The sequence below is a fragment of the Chaetomium fimeti genome (genome assembly GCF_033439085.1).
Source record: "Chaetomium fimeti strain CBS 168.71 chromosome Unknown B0H64scaffold_5, whole genome shotgun sequence".
In the NCBI taxonomy this organism is placed as follows: Eukaryota; Fungi; Ascomycota; class Sordariomycetes; order Sordariales; family Chaetomiaceae; genus Chaetomium; species Chaetomium fimeti.
The window spans coordinates 1,516,331-1,535,501 of record NW_026944333.1 but is presented as its reverse complement, the minus strand read 5'-3'; the positions used below and the strand labels follow the sequence as shown (position 1 = coordinate 1,535,501).

Below are 19,171 nucleotides of genomic sequence, written 5' to 3'. Positions count from 1 at the left end.
TCCTAAGGCGCGAGGGCGTTCCAAGGCCGTCTTTGCCCTGGGCCTACCGACTCGAGGCTTCATTTAACCAAGGTTTCTCCTCGTCCCCTTCGACCACCATTGCTGTCCCGTGTATGTTTTGATGAAAGGCGGCATTGCCGCAGGGGGTATGTGCACGAAAAGGGGTGAAAATGTGAACAGGCATGTCCGAAATAGCAGGAGAAATCCGCCCCGCCCAACCCGATATCCTCCTCCCACAACTCCAAATCAACGTGAATTGATAATGCGGGACCTGGTAAAGCCGAGTTTCCAAGGCTAAAATCTCGCGCCACTCATGGCGTCACCGAGCAATAGATGAATGAGATCAAGCGGCCATCATAGGGCATTCATCACGTATGGTGTAATTATCGGAACAAGTGCACTGTAAAGCCCAGTTAGTGATACTCATGCATGTGAACAACCGGAAAAGCAACTTACCCAAGTGCCCCCACGGCAACCGTGGCAGTGAGGCCAAAGAAGGCCCGCTTCCGGATCTTCTCCTTGCGCACCTCTGCCTCCGTCTTGACTTTCTTGGCCCTGGGCGGCTCAACAGCGCCCTCTTCCGCGTCCTTGCCCTCTTCGTCTTGAGCAATGTCATCAGCCTTCCGTTTGCCCCCGCTTCCCGAGGCCGCGCCGGCGGCCTCATTGTCGGCCTTCACTGCAGCTTCGACCATGGCCTTGGCGTCGGCAACCATCTTGGCCGCGTCCTCAGGCGACGGGAGTTCACCGAGGAGAGGGACCTCCACCTCGACCTTTGTGTGCTTGACTTCCTCACCCTCCGCATCTACCGAGACGTCCTGGTCGAGATGGACCTTGACCTTGGGCTCCTCCTGCACAGGCTCGAGTACAACGGCGGGCTCCTTCTCGATCGACTCGATCTTGAGATCGGCCTCTGTGGCATCATCAACCTTTGCCACCTTTAACATCGAGGAAGCCGAGAACTGTGACTCATTGACGAGAGTAGGCGAAACCGACTCTCCGGCGCTGGCTGGTAGGCTATCGGTGACGATCGACGATTGGGATGAGGCAACGCGGCGCTTCCGAGGGCTCGCAACCGCCCGTTTCGGGACGGCAGACTTGGCTGGGCTGGCGGAACGACGGCTACGGGAGGCGCGCGTGGAGGGAGTGGGCGGAGCAAGCGTCGGCTGCCCGGAGAAGAACTTGGGCGGCGCGCTGATCTTCTTGGGCGGGCCGCTGTCGGCGCCGGCGGTGGCCACGATATCGGTAGGATCGAGTAGTGCGCGGATCCATGGTAGGATCTTGTACTCCTCGGCCAGCACCAAGGCCTCGTCGGGTGGGATCCACACGTTCCCGGCTGTCTCTTCATGGCTCGTTGACGGGAGCGACTTCATGTATTTGCGCTCCGCCTCTTCGTCCTCCTGCGCCGCGTACGGGAACGTAGCCTTGAACATGCCGGTGGCGGAAACAAAGCCGTCGTGACTGCGCCGCATGAGGAAGTAGCTGGGCGGGGACGACTTGAAGATGCCAGACACGATGCCCTTGGGCAGCGGGGCGCGCAGGTGCGCGTAATCGAACGCGCCAAGCGCCGACGTGTCGACTTCCCCTGCAGGAGCTGTTGCGATCATGCGCGCGGTCAACTGGGTCTGCCCGAGCCGGCGACGGCTGACCAGATCGCTGTCTATGGCGCCAACAAATTAGCAACCGGTCAAGTCGGGGGCAGAACGATGGACATACGAGCTGGCACATCCTCTGTCAGAAGAGGATTGTGTCGTTCTGGAAGACGCCGGTCTGGCGCCATTGTTTACCGAATGTGCTTCTACCGAACGAGGCTGTCGCGGAAGGGAAGAGTTGCGCGAGCAGATCTATTCTGAACGCGTGGTCGGGGGGTCCCGGAGTGGGAAAGAAGCGCGACGAGAGAAATTCTTTGCGCGTCGCCGCAGGGGTCTCCGTGCCGTGCCGCTCTTGTCGCGGGGGACCAGCAGAAATAAGATAATTACGGAAAAACGATGCAGGGACCGATCTACATCTGATGAAAGAAAGGTGATGCTGGAGGCAAAACGACAGCGCAGCGCTGATGATGCTCGCGATGCGATTGACGAAGTTTTGGACCGGGCGCAATCTGCAATCTGTTCTGGGGGGAGCGGGGTGACAGATTGGGAGAAGGAGCCTGGGGGGTCCTGGGGTAACGACCATCCTGTCCCCAATGAGCGAGTTCATCAGCGCGACTCGAGCTGTGGGGAACGTCTAGCGTGTTGAGTGGAAGGGCACGGATCACAACTGTCAGTGGCGTGCAGGGCCGTTGGCCGCCGATTGGACAGCTGGCTTGTTCCTTTCTCCACACACCCAAAAAGGGTTGGGGGTTTTTGAGTTCCAACAGCCCATCAGGGGAACGGCAGGGGTGCGCAGAGTGCGGGTGCATGAGGCCACACGCCGTCTTTCCGGAGGAAGCTCGAACCTATCGTGAGCGAATTGGCCTTCTCCAAGTCATTGACAAGGAGGCTCTGCCCTCTTTTTTCTAGGGCTGTCGCGCGGGATGCGGGATGATGACATGCACATTCTCAAAGAACTCGTACCTCTTACGACGTATTTACCGACCTTCCTTACATAGATAGGCGGTATGTCCCTGCTAACCGCGCTCAGCGTTTGTCTGTTAGTTGTTTGACGCCTTTTCCGACATCGTCGCCTTATCGGTTGGGCACCCATCCGTCGTCGGCCAGCCTGACAGTGACCTGATCGCCACGTCCGATTCTTTCGGAGGCTGCTGACAGGCTGCACTTTCTGGAAAGCTGGGGAAAGTCAGTCCCTTGCCTCAGGAACAAGACCGCGGAGACAAGTGCAAACCCCGGGGTCTGGCGCGAGATCGCCGAGAAGGGCAGGCAAGCTGCAGGTGGGCTGGGACAACTGGGAATGTCAAGCTTGATGGAGTTCCATGAAGGTTCCATCCATCCCCTCACCACTTCGGAAAATTATCCGCTCCGTTCCAGTTCGGGTCTGAGCTGGACCTTTTGGGCACCCCGGGAATGAGCGGTGAGCCGATTGGGCAACAGGTTTTGGCCCATTTGGCCGTCCGGTTTGTGAGACACCATCCAGCCCGCCATGGGAGACCTTCCTTCTCCTAGAAAACCCGCCCCTCGGTCGCCAGGAGGTAAGGAGTTATGAAGCTTCCGGACATGAGTTCGTAACCGTCTTGTCAGTTTCCCGAGAGGAACCTAAATAGAGTTCGCCCGGCACAACGTTGGACCGACGCCTAAGCGGCTCTCCAACTTTGTGTGTGTTGAGTCAATCGAATTATTCATCCCTTTTTACGTACATAGTTGGTGTCGGCAGTTGGTCCACAACGCAGGATGAAGTACGGGTAGCTGTAAATAAACTTGAGCCTCCATGGTGGACCTGGCCTGAAAGCACCGGCAACGCGGAGGCGGCGCGGGATCCTGGTTGCTGGTTTCATGGCCAAGTGCTCCAACAGATAGCTCCTTGGTCTCGACTTAGCTCGCCCCGTCCCTGTGCCACTCCTGAGATTCGGTTGGGCATGGCAAAGCTCCCCTTTCTGCTGTTGACGTTCCAGATCTGTGACAGTCCAATGGCACACAACCGATGCTGAATCAAGGTGGGCCGACCCGGCCAGAACCCCGCCAAAGGTGCCGGGTTGGTTGGCCAAGAAAGTATGGCCTGAGGACCCCTCTATTGACCACCCCTCATCACCGCCCAAATAAAGAGAGAAGCTTGGTCCCAATCGTCACCGACAAGTCGTCATTATCACACTCCAACCTTCCGTCGACGGCAACACGACCGACGACCAGCATAGCTTATCCGCTCCTTCGCCGTTACGAGCTCCTTGACATCAGCGTCCATCTTTATTTCACAAATTGCTCGCCATGGCGCCCCAGGAAGATGAACTGTTGCCCGAGAACACCTCGGGCTACAAGCTCTCTCAGCCCAAGCAATCCTTGGCCGAGTACAATAAAATGGGTAAGTTGACGAGAGATTCTGGAATTACTAGATCTCTTCCCTTTTTGAGCCATCTTTGTAAACAATGCAGCTTTATGAGTGCGAATGGGTTCGCAGACCGAGAGTGCGGTGTAGCCATCGGTTATCCTGACCAAGAGACGGCCGGATGCCCACCAGATGCCCACCGAACTCCTCCCTCCTTTGAACAAAATTCACCACAACTTATTCCGAATGGCTATAAGGCAACAACCCGGGTGACAGGCGCCAGTGTTTTCGTTTGAACACACTGTTTTCTGATCACCTGGCGATTCTCTCCCAGCACGTTCGCACGTGGGCCCAGCCTGCCTCTCCCACTCCCACTCCCACCCGACTCTCAAAACAAACCACCACTATTCACCCATCCTCGTTGTTCTTTTCACTTCCCCTTCAAGTTAACCCCGCGGAATCACAACGCGAGTACACTCATTTTTAACTTCCAATCCCGCAACGCGAGTACACTCATTCACTTCCCATTCCGCGTTCTTTTCTCTCTTTGGCTTTTATTGCCTTTTCTCTCTTGGGGAACACAACCCATTCACAAATCCTTTTTAGACCAAGTTCAAGGGCAAGATGTCTTTTGTTCGCAGAGTCAGCTTTCGCGACCCCGACCCGGAGGGTGTTGGTGCTCGGGGCGCACGGGATGATACCCCAGCGGGTCGCCCGGTGCGATGCCGTTCTCCTTATCCTCACAACAGCTCTCAGGAAGACAACGACGAGGATGTGGATGATGATCCTGAAAATGAAGCTGACAGCGATGACTCTTCAGACGAGAACGATGAGTCTCTCCAACGCTACAAGCAGTCTCTTGGCCTGGCCGCCGACGATATCTCGGACCCCAACGACCCCCGTGTGTGCATCATCCAGTCGCTCACGATGGACTCGCCTGGTCGCGAATCCGTCGTCATTGACCTCTCGGCCCCTGGCAGCGCCAATAGCCTCAAGGACAAACCCTTCAAGATCAAGTCGGGAGCCAAGTTTACCATGACCGTCCAGTTCAAGGTCCAGCACGAGATTCTCAGCGGTCTGCATTATGTCCAGGTCATCAAGAAGAAGGGCAGTATGGGGCTTCTAGGCGACAAGTCGTCCGAGATGATTGTAAGAAAGAGGCCTCCCCCCCTGATTCTCATGTGACAGGCTGCAGAGACTGACAGTTGTTATAGGGTAGCTACGCCCCCAACACCGCAAAGCAGCCTCTTTACAGCAAGAAATGTAATGTCCCGCTAACATACTTCCAACCGACCCCTTTAGCGCGTAACTAACACCCAACCACAGTCCAAGAGGAGGAGGCGCCATCGAACTTCATGGCCCGTGGTATGTACAACGTCAGCTCCAGCTTTGTCGACGACGACAAGAAGACCCACCTGCAGTTCGACTGGGCCTTCCAAATCGACAAGGACTGGTGATCCGAGCCTCCCATTGGTGTAACTCGCTCGGTCCGATACGACAGAAAGGAACGGCCAGCTTTTCACGGGATGGATTCATGGTTCGGTCTGAGGGCAAGTTTGTTGTGAGCGGGTCACGACTCCGGGAAAGGAAGGGAGAGGAGGAGGTGAAGCGGGGTTTCCGGAAGGGTGGAACGGGCGGTCGGGCTTGACAGCAGGCAGGCAGGCATGCAAGCAGTGGCAGCTGGTCTCGGCGCGTGAATCGGGGTTTCTGAATGGATGGGATCTGGCTCTGCTTCTTTTTTTGTTTGCCTTCCGGATGACTATGGTCTCCGGGACAGGCAGGGCAGATTTCATTCAACGACAGAACACCGCAGGCTGGCTGGCTGGCTTGTGTAGGTTGCTTTGGCTTTGCTGGGAGAGGCTCAGGTCGGACGGGGAGGTGGATTTCGGTTTTCTTTCTCGCCTTGGCCCTGCTCCTTCTGGCAGCAACTCGCCCGCTCCTGCGTGGGACACCGCGGCCTAGAGGATATCTCGTTTGCTTCTTTTTGCCCTTTTTTACGCCCATCACTTAGATAGCCCCCCCGAGAAAGCAGAATGACATCTCAAGCCAGTTTTTGAGGTCTTGACGGCAGATCGAAAAGATTCGTTTGGTATCATCGTCTATCGTCGCTACTACATTGAGGGGTCAACAGCCAAGGGCGAAGCCGGCCATCCTCCTGTCCTCTACAAAAAGTAATCCGGTAACGCCCCGCCGTCCGCCCCCTTATCCCCGCCCCCACCGCCCATCTGAGCATCCTTGACCTGATCGTTCTCCGGCGCCGCGGCGAACACGTTGAAGAACCTCTCCCCGGTGTCGCTCACCTCGAGCACGCTCGCCATGTTGCCGCACCGGTAGCAGTAGTTGGGGGCGCTCCACACCGTGCTCAGCCGGTCGTCATACAGCACCTGGAATCCCTCCTGGCAGAGCTGGTGTGCGCGCAGGATGTGGTCCATGTTGTTGACCGCCAGGAACTTCTTCACGACCTGCGCGCCGAACGTGTAGCCGGCCCCCCGCGGGGACAGCGAGAACTCGTCGCGGTCCGGGTCTGGGTCCGACCAGACGAGGTCAGCCATGGGGCCCTCGTGCGGAATCTCGCGGAAGCGGTCGATGATTTTGATCTGGTCGATCGAGTGGATGGAAGGGGAGAGTCCTGTTCGGTTCACCGGGTTAGGATAAGCCCTACCAGTTATGTGCAATGGTTTCTGGGGGACCGGAGGGACATACCGCCGTGGACGCAGAATATCTGGTCGTTGATGACCACGCTGAGTGTCAAGAAGTCGAACATGTCGGTGAAGTAGTGCCACACGCTGGCGTTGCCGTATTTGCGCGAGCATTCCGTGTAGAAGCCGTACGACTGGGTCACGCCCCGTGACTCGTGGTTCCCTCGTATCAAATGGACGCGATTGGGGTATCTCAGTTTTAAACACACAAGAAGAGAAATCGTCTCGACGCTAAACATGCCTCGGTCGACGTAGTCGCCTGTTGGGAGGGCGAGTCAGCAAGGCGTTTGGCTCCGATCAGGCTGAACGGGCATGACCGACCGAGGAAGAGATAATTTGTGTCTGGGCACCAGCCTCCAATCTTGAATATCTCAATCAGATCGTAGAACTGGCCGTGGATATCGCCAACGACGGTGACAGGGGCGCGAACGTGGACTACATTGCTCTCGCGCATCAACAGCTCCTTGGTCTTGGCGCATATCGCTTCGATGACCGACTCGGCGAGGAGTTCTTTCTTGTAGAGGCGCGAGATGCACTCGTCGAGGTCTACGGAAGCTGCGACGGGAGAGGTGTCAGTGGAGGTGGCCTCGACGCCGATCTAGGCGGGGCATTCTACCCGTCTGCCAGGGGCGGTTGTTGAGGGTGGGTAGGCGGGTGGGAGGAGAGGGGGGCAAGCTGTTGTTGCTCTTCAGTAAAACCGAAATACTCACCAGGGAGCCCCGGCATCGTCAAAAAAAGAATAGAAGTTGCGGGAAGATAGAACAAGTGGGTTGCACTATCAGGATCCGCAGAGGGGAGGGCTGCGAGTCCCGGTTCGAGCGATGTCAATGGTAGAAAGTGGAAGTATGCGAACCAACATATTCGCCGAAATTGGGCGTCACATCGAGCAAAAGCTTGGAAGTATTGTCGTTCCGGGCATTAGAGCATTTGGCGCCCCGGTGGTGCGAGATATGGATTCGACGACGCCTCGGCGAAACAGACGATCGTGTGGAATTGAAATGGTGAGGATCTGGGGGCTGTCTGAAGCATCGTCAGGGGCTCCTTCTCATCAGTCAGCAGCAAAACGCAAAACTGCCGCCAGCCCTGCAGCTGTGACAGGGCGTTGTGGCGTCATTTGTGGTTGGGTCGGAATAACCTCGGTGTTAACGCGAACTCATGAACTCCCCCCCACCATTGGGTTCGCCAAGCTCTTGCTTCAATGCCGCACGTGCTTTGATGAGTTCCCCACATGGGTTCCTCGCAACCTGGAGGGTCTGGGACTCAAAACCAGAGCGTTTCCCACCCGCCTCGTCCTGCCACTTTCTCCCTCAACATTCCTCCCCCTCCGTCGCTCTTTTTACTCTGCTGTTGGTTGCCCTCACTGAATCGTCGCTCGCCACCTTTTTGCACCCTGAGAGTCGCGTCGATTCCAAATACCGCAGTCGAAAGGTTTTCCCAGCTTTTTACTCCTCCCGAGGTGGCTTTCTTATTCACTCACCCCTTTTGCATGGTCATTGATCGCGGCGTTGCGGTCTGGCTGCGGTGGTTTTCCTGTCGTATAGTTTCTTCGTCTCGTCCTACTTTCTCGGGACCTTATCCTAAGCCCCCTCAACTCGCGACCCAGCTCTGTCGAAGAGGCACGAGTCTGCAGCTGGCAAGCTTTACCCGGTTGGGAGACTCTGATCCAGCTTGGTCCTGGAAGAACGGACAGGCCGGAGGTCGGGGAGCATTATGTTGCCGTGGTCGGCGTCTCCTTACTCGTACCTTGCTCCTAAGTTTCCGGCTCCCGTGCGGGACTGTTCCGGCCCCTCTCACATCCCGTTTAGACATGGCTTGTATGAATCTGCCCTGGGATTCCAACCGGGGACGTTGCCTTGAAGCAAAGGCATTGAAGAGCCATGTCAACGGTTGAACTCTAGAGCCCTCGCAGCATTTTGTCGCTGTTGGTAGCTCGACTAGTCTTCACTGCTGTCCTGTCGCTGATATCATATCGTAACTGCTGTGTCTGGCGCTTGTCTTCCTGGTCTAACAGAGCTTCATCGAAACATGATATTGATGAGACCTGCCTACATACATACATGACTTCCTCGACGCTCGGGGTTGAGAATGACGGCAGCTCGCGGCTCCTGTGTTCACGTGACCGCAGCAGCCAGCCCCGCAAGTTTTAGTGGCGGCTGGTCGCCCAAGCGCATGCTGAACCTCCAAATTTTGGGCTCAGTTGAGATCCGACCGATCCACATCACCACTTCCATTTCCGCCAAACCCACGGCGAAGCGATTCCACGCGCGAGACCGATGATTGCTCTCTATTCTCCCTAATCCCATGTAGCGAGAACAGAATTTTCCTATTGGCTCAGAAGCGGAGGATTCCAAGTACGACTGGACCGTCGTCGGCATTCGCTCCCTCGACCTCGAGACCTTTCTTTGCTGAGCCGCCGGGAACGGGCCGCGCCTCGTCTACCAATCCTTAATCGCGGCACGCCCGCGGTAAGCCCGCTTGAACCAGGGTTCGCAGGGACCTGGTATATCGAGGATATTTTGCTTAAATATATCCTCAGATTTGCGATTACACAGACATTCTGTAGCCGGACAGCTGATCCTAACCGACCGACCGCCCATCACTCGCTACGAGCCCGACCCTGGTCAGTCCATGAGCCAAGCCGATCACCTCAACCTTCGGACTCAGCCCACCACCATCGGGTTGTTGATGCTCCACTGGCCTCCTTCAGGCTTTCCAGGCTAGGTATTCTCTTCACAATCATTCTTGCGCCCCGTCGTATCCTATCCGCTCGCTATATATACCCTCGCACGTCGTTTCTCGGCACTTGATAAGTCCTGCACGTGCTGGCCCAGTCCGGATCACTCTCGCCATGACCTCCAAGGCACCTGGGCAGACCGCCCCTGAGCAAGAGCCAAGTTGTTATAATTGTGGCGTCAAGGGACACTGGGCATTTGCTTGCCCAGAGCCTACTCGAGACGTGCCTGTGTAAGTTTGATCAAGCCTCTCCTCGATCGCCGGGGTGGATTGGCCAACGGTTAGCTTGTTTCATCACGTATTAACAGCCGGTAGAGGTTTACAAAGATATAAGGAACATGGCAACCATGAGCGGGGTGGCCCGTCCAGAGACAGAAAAGGCCCAATTGTCACACACTATCCCCCGCCTCCACACCAAGCACCACCAACCGTCCCATATGGCCCGTCGCCGCCACCTCCCTTCCCTCCTGGTGTTACACGACCACCGCCTCCCCCTACACCACAAGGGTACTCGCCGGCTGGCTACCCCCCCAACCCCTATCCTGGAGGCTACCAACCACCCCCTCCATTGCCTCATTACGGACAATATCCAACACCCCCACCTCCGCCGCCCCAGTATGCCCAGCAATCCCCATACGGGCAGCCTTCTTACCCGGCACAGTATCCTCCTCCTCCGGCCGGTTACTATGCTCCTAGCGCCGTTCCACCACCGGCCCCACCTCCATCATCCTATCCCCCAGGCACATATCCGCCTCAACAATATGGATTACCGCCGCCGCCGCCGCCGCCGGCCCCCTCTTCGGCAGCTTATTCATCTCATTATCCGCCTCAACCTCCTCCCCCGCCACCGCCGCCGCCCCCTCCCGGTGCGTTCCATTACTCTCCAAGCCAACCACCGCCGTACGCCCCACCCCAGCCCCAATACACCCCCCCTCCTGGCTGGGCTCCATCCCAGGCTGGGCCACCACTCTCAGCGAACCAAACCCCACTCGGCGCTCCGCGTGGCAGGCACCAAAAGCACCAAGGGCCCAAACGTCCGCAGCACCACCGTGGCAAAGACCGCCAGGCAAGCGAGAAACACGGAAAGGGCGGCTCTCGTCATGAACGCCGAGGACGGCGGTCCAGCCGGTCCGAACAACACACAAGGGTTGACGACCCACACGAAACAACGGACGGCGTCGAGAAGCCAAACCCAGCCCCCGAAGAGGTATCGGGTGGGAAGGAAGGGAATGGTGCTCCCGGGTGGGATCCCCAAATAGAGGAAGAGCTAAGGCTGGTTTTCCCGGAGATCAAAACCAACCCTGCTGACCCTGTTGGCATTCCCATCCCTGTTGAGTACAGCGACGATCCGACAATTCCGCCAGCATACAATGCCACCTGTGTGAAATCCGAGTTCTTCCATGAGGACAACCAGAAAGACTTTGTGCGGTCCATTAGGGAGCATCCCTCTTGGCCCACGCTTCGGGATGACCCGGTCTTCAAGCACTACCCGGGAATGGCGACGCGGCGCTTTCCCGATTGTGAGCATGAGTTCCCCACTTATGATCCTTCGGAACGACCGCCTTCGTCATCAGCCATCAAGCTGCCGCCCCCGTTTAGAATCGACCGGCCAGCAAAGACGACGAACAGGGTCGGAGTCGACGAAAGTTGGAGGGATGGTCGCAGTAACCATGCCCAAACCCAATCGCCTCGAAACCGCCAGCACGATGACGTAGGCCGCGATCGATTCCACGGAGACGACAGGGACGAACCCTCCCGCCGAAAGCGGTCATTCGATGCCGGTTCGGAAAATGGCCGAGACGACCGGGGCCTGAAACGGAGTCGACGGTGGTCTCAACATCAAAGGAACAGGTCACTGGAGAACCACAACCGGGCCATTTCTCCACGTCCACGTAGCATATCCCCGCCAAAGTTCAATCTCGAGGTCGACCCGTGGTCCCCGCAGGCAGGAGAGACTAACTGCAAGGCTTCCGATGATCGTCGTCACGCCGGTGCCTCCATTGACGCTAAGCACTCCCCTCGACGGGAGGAGAGGATGAGTTACGCCGATAAGCGGCATGATAGCGGTTACCACAGCGGGCAGTCTCTCCATAAGAGCGCACCACGGTACCGCGATGATGACCGGGAGCGGCGTCGGAGCTCGGACCGGTCGTATCGGAAGCGCAGGTCGCCGTCTCGAAGCCGAAGCCGCAGTCGTGGCCGGTACCGGAGCCGTAGCCGAGCCACAACCCCGAGCAGAAGCGCCCGCAGCCGCAGCGAGTCCCCTCTTGATGACCTCGAGGCCGGTCTTCTAGGTCTCGTTCGGGACTCGAGTGAACCGGAATCCAAACCTGTGCCCAAGAAGCCGATCAAGAGAGTCAAGGTGGCGGCGGCTTTTGGGTAAGTAACCCCCCTACCCCCTCCCTGCTGACATTGGCTTTGAATGGCATTTTCTAACCGTCTACAGTCGGCGCTGGTAACCAACGGCTTCCCAGTCTCGCGGGCCCAGTGGCCTTTTGGCTTGAGATCACGAGTTATTATGGTTCCATTGCTTTAATCTGCATGTCCGGATATGGTGTCTACAGCATATCGAGATCCAGCACTATACAGGCGTTCCGGGCAGGTTCTGGAGTTCATGGTTGTTACATTTGCGCCCTCTCCGGTTGACAGCACGGGGCTACGCTTTTCGGTGGGTTGGCGCTGTGTTGGACTGCATAGATTTTGGACCGGAACAAAGGAGGGAGAAGGCGTGGAGAGTTGCGATATTGACCCGCCCCAAAAGGCCTTTGTTTAAAGTTATTCGGTCTGCTTGGGCAGAATCGTAAAAGGTATGAACAATACCTTGTTCGGTCTTGGCCCGACAAAACATCAATATCAAGCATCCCCAATGTTCATGGTACATTTAAAGTGATCAACAGCTACCGCGGACCTCCTCACCTCGGTCCCCTTTTCTTCGGAACATGTAGATTGGGTGTTTGCAGCGACGGCACTCCTAGCGGTGTATTTAATCCCCGACCCCTTGTTATGCACCGTTATCGCCGTCTCTGATCCCATTCTCCATCAACCTCAGCCTCAAGCCTGCACTGCTACTGACAGCAGAAACCACAAACCACCATGTCACTAGCAAGCGACCTCTACAACATGTTCGTCCCCAGACGCCAGCCGCCGCCGCCCTACAACAAGGTAGCCAAGCTGGCCATGACAGTAGAAGTCGAGACAGTGCAGATCCGCAACGGGCCGGGCGAGGGCGCGCTCCACCCGCAGAAGACCTACCCGCACTACCCCCGTGATCGAGCGCCGACTGGAGACGGTCGAGGGCGACGGGACGGTCCTCCGCCGCGAGATCACCACCATGAGCCACCAGTCTTCGGGCGGCGGCTCGTCCTGGAGCACCTCGTCGTCCTCCTCGACCTTCTCGGCGGTGAGTGGCCCCGAGCAGCAGTCCCTGCCCCGCCAGCTGCACGGCCGGTGGGCCAAGCGGTCCATCTGCTCGTCGCCCGAGTCGCTGCCGTCCCTCCGGCGCTCGGACTCGCTCTCGTCCGTCTCGTCTTGCGGGAGCTTCGGTTCGGGGTCGAACTCGGAGTCGGGGTCGGAGATTCGAGTTGTCGGGGTTGTGAAGAGCGGCGGGGAGATGAAGATGTTTGAGGGCGGCGGTGTGGTGGTGGAGGACCGCCTTGAAGGCGCCACCTCCCCGGCGTCGTGGCCCGAGTCGGTGAAGAAGCTGGCCGGGCGAGGTCGTAATATAGGGGTTGTATACAACTCTGGCCCGCCGTACGCTGGCTGGACGCCGAAGAAGAATAAGTTTACAAGGAGGGAGTCGGATCATACGGTTTATCCGAATTATCGGGCGATGCACCTCGCTGAGGCTGAGGAGAAGAGGAAGAAGCTGGAGGGAAGGTCTGTTTCTATCTAATTGTGAGTTTGGAAGGGAAGTTTCAAAAGTTACCAAGGAAAACAGCAACATACACGTCGGGAACGTGGTGCTGCCAATGTAGCTGCTCTGATATAAATCATATAATTAACGCTAGACATGTTATCATCTCCCTATATCATTGTATCAATAACTAAAAAGACAAGTCATTTTCCACGTATTCTTAGCCTGATATGTAAATTTAGAGAATTCTAACTTTCCCCTATTCGATCGCGTGCTTCTTGATTAAGGTCACATTCCCACTGGTTCCACAACTTGTTGGCTTGATGGGCTGACTTGCATGTGTTCCACCCGGCATCAGCAAATTCGACTGGTCAAGGTGGTGCCCGACTAGGCAGCGAAGAGACTAGCTCTTCTTGTTGGCTCCCGTGTGTGCAAGAGACGTGCATGCATCTTCACCCTGCAGTGATTTCCTTCGGTAACAGCCCGTCCCTCGGTCAGTTTCTATTATGAATAATATAGGTGAGACAAGAGGTTCCGAGTTTCCAACCCTCATAACTCCAGGTATAGTACCTGCTTGCTTTACACAGTCCATTCCAGCCAGGTGCTTTGGAACCCCGTTGTGTGCCTGGATGGGCGGGGGCGGAAGAGTGAGTTGGGTTACGGTCTGGTCCGGAATGAAATGCACCACCCCCGCTCGAATGAGACAGTAAAAGACCCAACACAAGCTGCCGGGCCCCTGGGCCACATAACTGCATGATGGCGCTTAAGAATTATAAAAGGCTCCGAGCCTCCTCAACTATTGCCCTTGATTCTCATCGTCCCATTTGTATCGATTCCACGCAGAAAATACGCGTTCTACCCTTCTTCAGCAGATCAAAATGCATAACCGGCGTAGCAACACTGAACTGGCTTTAGTTCCTATCGCCCCTATTAACCCTGTTGCTGTTTTGAGTGACCGCGGATCAATCGCGGCAGCTATTGCGGGCCTTCTTCCCGTGGTGAACGGTAAGAATCGACACATATGATATTGCCCCCTGAGACTAATGCATTATCCTACCGGCAGAGGGTTTTGTGCTTCTTAGAGACGTATTCCTTGCTGACAGAAAGTCGCGCTTCTATCTTGGGAGGATCGAACTCCAAAGGACGGTACGTTTATTGTTCACAGCCTCGCCTCTCTCGCTCCCCACCAGTGCTCACATCTGCATTTTAGATCACGCAAGCTTGGGAAGAGACGTGGGTAGATCCTCATGGACTACCCGAGCAAGAGCTTCAGGGATTTGCTGGAGCAAGACCACTTTTGGCTTGGGGAATACTCCAGCAGCTGGTGCTCCTACTCCAGACGCTCACAAACCCAGAAAAGCTCAAGTCAAGATACGGTATTGTGGTTGAAAAGCTCGGCTCTCTGCAAAGAGCCGACGATATCGCTATCGAGATGAACAATATCTCGGATTATCTCTATACCATCGACAGCCGTTTCTCTTCAAAAGACCTGGGGAAATTCGAAGAGTACCGACTCCGGCTCCTGGGACTTCTCCAGAGCATTCGCTTCACCCTCTGGGGCGGGAGCTCCGAGATGGAGGAGCTGATAGAGCGAATGAAGGAGTTTAATCGGAACCTGCAGCTGTTCACCGCACCGGACACGAGAGATGTCGTCCAGCGACTGGTTTTCCAGCTGGCCGTCAAGGACGTCGGGAGAGATACGGACCGTACGAAGCGGTTGGAAGAGGCGGCAAGTTACGAGGCAAAGCAGTCGATCGACCTTGGAGAAAGAGAAAGCTATGATGATATCGCAAAGTTTGTAAACTTCGGCATGGCCATCCAGGTCGCAGATGCCAACATGTCGGGCAAGAAGATCTTCCGCCTCGACGACTTCTCTTTCGACGCCCCCTACTACCTCAACAAGCACGCCACCCTGGCTCGCCTTTTCGACTACCCTACCAAGTATCAGTCCCGGCTGGTGCTTGTCGAATGGGTGAGTGTCGGAAGGGGAGCCCCCAGCACCACCGACGCCATCCTGGAAGCGCTGGACGAGACCAAGGTGACCTGGTACATCTTGCACGCCGTGAAGCCCGAGAAGCTTTTCCTACCAGCCACCATCGGGATCATCTTCGACGAGTCGAATCCGGGAACCATCGGGATCGTCTTCCAGCTGCCGCCACATATCCGCGGAAACCTGCCCACGAAGCCCGTCCTCGGCAGACCCGGCCACCCCGGCGGGCGAGTTGTGCGCTCGCCCAAGACCATCGCCGCGCAGCGGATGCCCACCAACCTGCGGCAGCTCATCCTCGAGCGCGAGCCCAAGGGCATCGACCTGGGAATCCGCTTCCAACTCGCCAAGCGGCTCCTCGACGCCGTCTACCTGATGCACACCGCCAGGTTCACCCACGGGTACGTGGTCCCCTCCGCCCCTTTTCCCCTTTTCCCCTCCACCCCTTTTCCCCTTTTTCTCTCCACCCCGTTTTTCCTCTCCCCCCTCCACCCTCCAACCCCCCCCCTCCAAACAAACACTAACCCCCCCCCTCTCCAAACAGAACAATCCGCCCCGACACAATCCTCCTCTTCCCCTCCACCCTCCCCCCAACCAGCAATGACCCCAACACCGACCCCGACCCAGACCCCACCACCCTCGACTACAGCACCCCCCTCCTAACCGGCTTCCACAACGCGCCCCTCTGCACCGCCCACACCCCCCCACCCCCGCCCACCCCAACCTGGACCCAACCCGAAGGCCTCAAACCCATCCTCAAGAAACCGCACCGCCCTCCCCCCCAGCCCGAACCGCGCGAGGTGCTGCTCGATTGCTACGCGCATCCGGAGTATCGGCTAAACACCATGGCGGGGCGGCGCGGGAGTTTGGGAAGGGGGGGATTTTCGCGAGTGTATGATCTGTATGGGGTGGGGTGTGTTCTGCTGGAGTTGGGGTTGTGGGAGACGCTGGATCGGGTTGGTGGCGGGGAGGTGGCGGGGAGGGCGCCGGTTGTTGGTGCCGGTGGTGTTATTGGGGGTGGGGGGGTTGGGGAGGAGGGGGTGTGGATGGATGTGGAGACGGTGAGGAGGGCGGCGAGGGGGTTGGATGTGTGAGTGTTCTTTTTTACTTTTTTTTTTTTTTTTTGGCTTTGGTTTGATATTTTGCTCTTGCTCTCCCCTCCTGGTTGTATGACAAGAGATCAGCGGATGGCTAACTGGGAACAGTATTACTGGGTCGGTTTATGCAGAGGTTACGAGGATGTGTCTGTCGACGGCCCCCATCCCAGGGGATGTCTTGGAGTATGAGAGGCGGCTGGCAGCCATGTTGGCTCAAATTGCGGCGTGATGTGGGGAGGTTTGGTTGACTTTTTAGAGCACTGTAGGGTTTTAACTACAGTTGTGTTGGAGGAAGACGGAAGACAAGATGAAGATGAAAAGGCCAAAAACATACATGACATTTGACATTGACACGACGTCCCTCGTGCTTCACTCCGCCCCTCATGGTTCACTCCGTCTCAAGCCCCCAGCTCTCCCAATCCTCATGCCACCCTTTGCTTCCTTCCTTTTCGTCAGGCCACACGCGCCTAAAGCACCGCAACAGAGCCGCATATTTGCTATGTTTGGATCTGACTCGCGAGGAACCATACATGGATTTCGGGTGTATTTTGTGGTCCATTTCCTTGACAGCCAGCTTGTTGTTCATCTGTTCCACCATCCACTGCTTTCCAATCCCGTACAGAAAAGGGATGAATAAATCTCCGGCCGGTTTAACACCTCTGGGCATACCAAATCGTGGTGGCGGCCCGAGTTGCGAGAAGTTAAGGCCGCCGTATGTTTGCACCAGCAATGTCTCGAGGTTCCCTCCCACGGCAGTGAAGATTTTCCGAGCAAGGGACGCGTCCAGGGCGGCGTTGATAAATATGTCGTAAATATGCCCGTTGCGGTAGCGGTTCACCCTGCAATCGCTGTGGGCGTACTCGTCTTTGTCCCTATTCAAAGCGGCGCCCACTGCTGGCCAGCGTGGGTCGGAAGGGTAAGGCTCGAGAAAGGGCGTGTCGTGGTCGCTTTGATCGGTGACGATGGAACGAGGAGGGCTGCAGTCGAGCCTCAACGACAGCCGGCGGAGGCTGGGCATATGCTCGCCGATGTACCGGTACAACGCGACCTCGGCACTGCTGCCCCTCGATCTCTTGACCGGGATGGACAGGTCGGTGAGACACGGGAAAGACGAGACGAGCGCTGCCAGCCCTTCAAGAGTCAAGAAGTTTTGTAGATCGCAGGCGAACCGATACGGCCGGCCCTCTACTGGTACCAGCGACAATTTCTCGAGTCTCGAGTTGTGAAACGAAAACGTATGTCGGGCATGGTCCCACGCGGTGACCTGGAGTACGGTCAAAGAAGGGAGCCCGGACAGGAAGGCGGCGATGGTCTGGAAATAGTCAGGCTGTGAGCGGGTCGTGGTCGTCTCTCCCTCTGTAGACGAGGGCAGCTCGCAGGTCAGCGAAAGTGCTGTAAGCCCCGGAAGACATGTTGCTCGCAGTAGAAGAACTTGCACTTGGGACAGGGGTTGTACCAGAGCTAGAGTGCGCAGCATCGAGAAATCGGTTAGGTTATCCCACTTCTCAATCCAGCTGCAATCACCACACCCAAATATGGATTCATGAGGAGTGCTGCATACGCCCGAGTCGAATCTGAGGTGTGTCAGATGGCCTTTGCCAAGGGCAGATGCACGTACGGCTTCTTTTTGCTCCTGGTGGAAAAACGTGGCCCGGTTCCAGGGCCCGACAGGACCCCGAAAATCGTTGGAAAAGCCTGATATTAGACCACCCGGAAGTGACCGCATAGTGCCCTTCTCAGCAAGGTAGCTACCAGCCACGTTGGCTTCTCTGAGGTGGAGTGAGGCCGATGCTTGCTGGAGCATCCACATGACAGCGTCGAGCTGCCGGGAGGGAGCCTGCTCCCCATTCTCGGCCACGTCTATCCTGTACTGGGGCCAGATGCTGTAGAGACAGGAGGAGGTGATAATTTCCAGCTCGTATGGGTCGATGGTAGGCGAGTCGTCGTAGGCACTTCGTAACTTGAACATCTGCAAATGCAGCCGTGCCGGTTTCTCACTGGCGTGCATCGCCTTGAGGAGGCAAGGCGGAAACTGCGAGGGGCAGCGGTAGACCACGTCAACCAACCCGGGAAGCCGGGGGATGAGGTCTGCGAGAGGTAGCCAGTGGTGATCGGTGTCGTAGGCCGCGCTGGCAGGTGCTTCGTCAGGGTCGCCATCGTAGCCATTATTCTGGCGCTGCCTCAAGGGTATCGCACCACGGCCGTGCGCCGACTCGAAGTGAAAATCGTGGAGTTGGGTATGCATGACATCCCAGTCATCCGTTGTCGGCAATGAAAAATGAAAGGTTATCTGTTTGCGCTTTTCCTTCCGCGCAATGGGCTCGTCCTCGTCGTCGGGGTGAAGCTCGCCTTCGTCATACTCGTCTTCCGAGTCGTCATGATATCTTTGGTCCTCCCAATTGGGGTTTGCGCCGCCGTAGCCCGTGGCGCAATACGGGCTGTCCATACGGCCGAAAATGACGAGGCGCCGGACGTGTTGAAACAAACCCGGCTGGTGCCGCCCAAGTAACTGCTTGCATTTGTCGACATCTTCAGAAAGTTGGGTAGGCGTGTTGATTCTAAACGTGATGGTGTGGGCAAGAACGGTCGCAGCGATTGTGAAGCAGCGCTTATTCCCTAAGGAGAACGCCTCGAGACTGAGAATGTGCGATTCGTAAAGAAGGCTGCAGATGCGGACGAGGATCTCGGTCGGGAGAGTGGTGAGCGTTTGAGCCGCCATGCTTGTTAAGTTGTTTCTTCTGTGGGGATCTGGGGTGGGTGGTTTCGAGGGACGAGTAATTTTCGAGGACGGAGAATCAATGTTTGGGCAGCGGATACTTAACGGGTGCGATGTGGTGCAAACAAACTCCGTGGGGCCTTGGCAGGAGTTCGTGGTGCACAGTATTTTTTT

General features: G+C 56.8%; 7 protein-coding genes across 7 annotated transcripts; 4 read left to right on the top strand and 3 right to left on the bottom strand.

The window, feature by feature from the left end:
* Window positions 1-378: 378 nt before the first annotated feature.
* On the bottom strand, window positions 379-2,229 carry B0H64DRAFT_400292 (uncharacterized protein). Its single transcript, XM_062804057.1, has 2 exons — window positions 1,714-2,229; window positions 379-1,657 (listed from the first exon to the last, which is right to left on the bottom strand). Exons 1-2 carry the CDS (start codon window positions 1,775-1,777, stop codon window positions 453-455), a joined length of 1,269 nt encoding a protein of 422 aa, XP_062657791.1. The 5' UTR covers window positions 1,778-2,229; the 3' UTR covers window positions 379-452.
* A 1,625-nt stretch (window positions 2,230-3,854) lies between these two features.
* Window positions 3,855-5,369, top strand: B0H64DRAFT_324886 (immunoglobulin E-set; the record flags this gene model as incomplete). The annotated part of the gene is made up of 5 exons (XM_062800670.1): window positions 3,855-3,948; window positions 4,028-4,056; window positions 4,519-5,061; window positions 5,127-5,175; window positions 5,239-5,369. The coding sequence occupies 5 exons, from the start codon at window positions 3,855-3,857 to the stop codon at window positions 5,367-5,369; spliced, it is 846 nt and encodes a 281-aa protein (XP_062657790.1).
* Window positions 5,370-5,985: 616 nt separating this feature from the next.
* B0H64DRAFT_400282 (Metallo-dependent phosphatase-like protein) lies at window positions 5,986-7,723 on the bottom strand. Its single transcript, XM_062804056.1, has 4 exons — window positions 7,322-7,723; window positions 6,933-7,166; window positions 6,616-6,870; window positions 5,986-6,541 (listed from the first exon to the last, which is right to left on the bottom strand). The coding sequence occupies exons 1-4, from the start codon at window positions 7,335-7,337 to the stop codon at window positions 6,075-6,077; spliced, it is 972 nt and encodes a 323-aa protein (XP_062657789.1). The 5' UTR covers window positions 7,338-7,723; the 3' UTR covers window positions 5,986-6,074.
* A 1,535-nt stretch (window positions 7,724-9,258) lies between these two features.
* Window positions 9,259-12,029, top strand: B0H64DRAFT_183518 (uncharacterized protein). The gene is made up of 3 exons (XM_062798955.1): window positions 9,259-9,575; window positions 9,660-11,723; window positions 11,791-12,029. Exons 1-3 carry the CDS (start codon window positions 9,460-9,462, stop codon window positions 11,801-11,803), a joined length of 2,193 nt encoding a protein of 730 aa, XP_062657788.1. The 5' UTR covers window positions 9,259-9,459; the 3' UTR covers window positions 11,804-12,029.
* Window positions 12,030-12,070: 41 nt separating this feature from the next.
* B0H64DRAFT_400275 (uncharacterized protein) lies at window positions 12,071-13,411 on the top strand. Its single transcript, XM_062804055.1, has 4 exons — window positions 12,071-12,151; window positions 12,242-12,542; window positions 12,619-13,236; window positions 13,290-13,411. Exons 2-3 carry the CDS (start codon window positions 12,438-12,440, stop codon window positions 13,234-13,236), a joined length of 723 nt encoding a protein of 240 aa, XP_062657787.1. The 5' UTR covers window positions 12,071-12,151; window positions 12,242-12,437; the 3' UTR covers window positions 13,290-13,411.
* A 544-nt stretch (window positions 13,412-13,955) lies between these two features.
* On the top strand, window positions 13,956-16,590 carry B0H64DRAFT_183381 (uncharacterized protein). The gene is made up of 5 exons (XM_062798954.1): window positions 13,956-14,202; window positions 14,261-14,343; window positions 14,408-15,585; window positions 15,729-16,274; window positions 16,390-16,590. Exons 1-5 carry the CDS (start codon window positions 14,076-14,078, stop codon window positions 16,508-16,510), a joined length of 2,055 nt encoding a protein of 684 aa, XP_062657786.1. The 5' UTR covers window positions 13,956-14,075; the 3' UTR covers window positions 16,511-16,590.
* Window positions 16,300-19,151, bottom strand: B0H64DRAFT_400270 (uncharacterized protein). The gene has a single exon (XM_062804054.1). It carries the CDS (start codon window positions 18,998-19,000, stop codon window positions 16,670-16,672), a length of 2,331 nt encoding a protein of 776 aa, XP_062657785.1. The 5' UTR covers window positions 19,001-19,151; the 3' UTR covers window positions 16,300-16,669.
* Window positions 19,152-19,171: the final 20 nt, after the last annotated feature.

What these genes read in the sequence shown, in the direction of transcription:
- B0H64DRAFT_400270 (XM_062804054.1), bottom strand. Translation starts at nt 19,000, where the DNA reads ATGGCGGCTCAAACGCTCACCACTCTCCCGACCGAGATCCTCGTCCGC.
- B0H64DRAFT_183381 (XM_062798954.1), top strand. Translation starts at nt 14,076, where the DNA reads ATGCATAACCGGCGTAGCAACACTGAACTGGCTTTAGTTCCTATCGCC. An exon ending in ACCGCCAGGTTCACCCACGG is followed by an intron (nt 15,586 to 15,728) that starts GTACGTGGTCCC and finishes CTCTCCAAACAG; the next exon opens with AACAATCCGCCCCGACACAA. An exon ending in GCGGCGAGGGGGTTGGATGT is followed by an intron (nt 16,275 to 16,389) that starts GTGAGTGTTCTT and finishes AACTGGGAACAG; the next exon opens with TATTACTGGGTCGGTTTATG.
- B0H64DRAFT_400292 (XM_062804057.1), bottom strand. Translation starts at nt 1,777, where the DNA reads ATGGCGCCAGACCGGCGTCTTCCAGAACGACACAATCCTCTTCTGACA. An exon ending in GACAGAGGATGTGCCAGCTC is followed by an intron (nt 1,658 to 1,713) that starts GTATGTCCATCG and finishes TTGGCGCCATAG; the next exon opens with ACAGCGATCTGGTCAGCCGT.
- B0H64DRAFT_183518 (XM_062798955.1), top strand. Translation starts at nt 9,460, where the DNA reads ATGACCTCCAAGGCACCTGGGCAGACCGCCCCTGAGCAAGAGCCAAGT. An exon ending in CCTACTCGAGACGTGCCTGT is followed by an intron (nt 9,576 to 9,659) that starts GTAAGTTTGATC and finishes AACAGCCGGTAG; the next exon opens with AGGTTTACAAAGATATAAGG.
- B0H64DRAFT_400275 (XM_062804055.1), top strand. Translation starts at nt 12,438, where the DNA reads ATGTCACTAGCAAGCGACCTCTACAACATGTTCGTCCCCAGACGCCAG. An exon ending in TGACAGTAGAAGTCGAGACA is followed by an intron (nt 12,543 to 12,618) that starts GTGCAGATCCGC and finishes CCCGTGATCGAG; the next exon opens with CGCCGACTGGAGACGGTCGA.
- B0H64DRAFT_400282 (XM_062804056.1), bottom strand. An exon ending in CACAAATTATCTCTTCCTCG is followed by an intron (nt 6,871 to 6,932) that starts GTCGGTCATGCC and finishes CCCTCCCAACAG; the next exon opens with GCGACTACGTCGACCGAGGC. An exon ending in GATATTCTGCGTCCACGGCG is followed by an intron (nt 6,542 to 6,615) that starts GTATGTCCCTCC and finishes TGAACCGAACAG; the next exon opens with GACTCTCCCCTTCCATCCAC.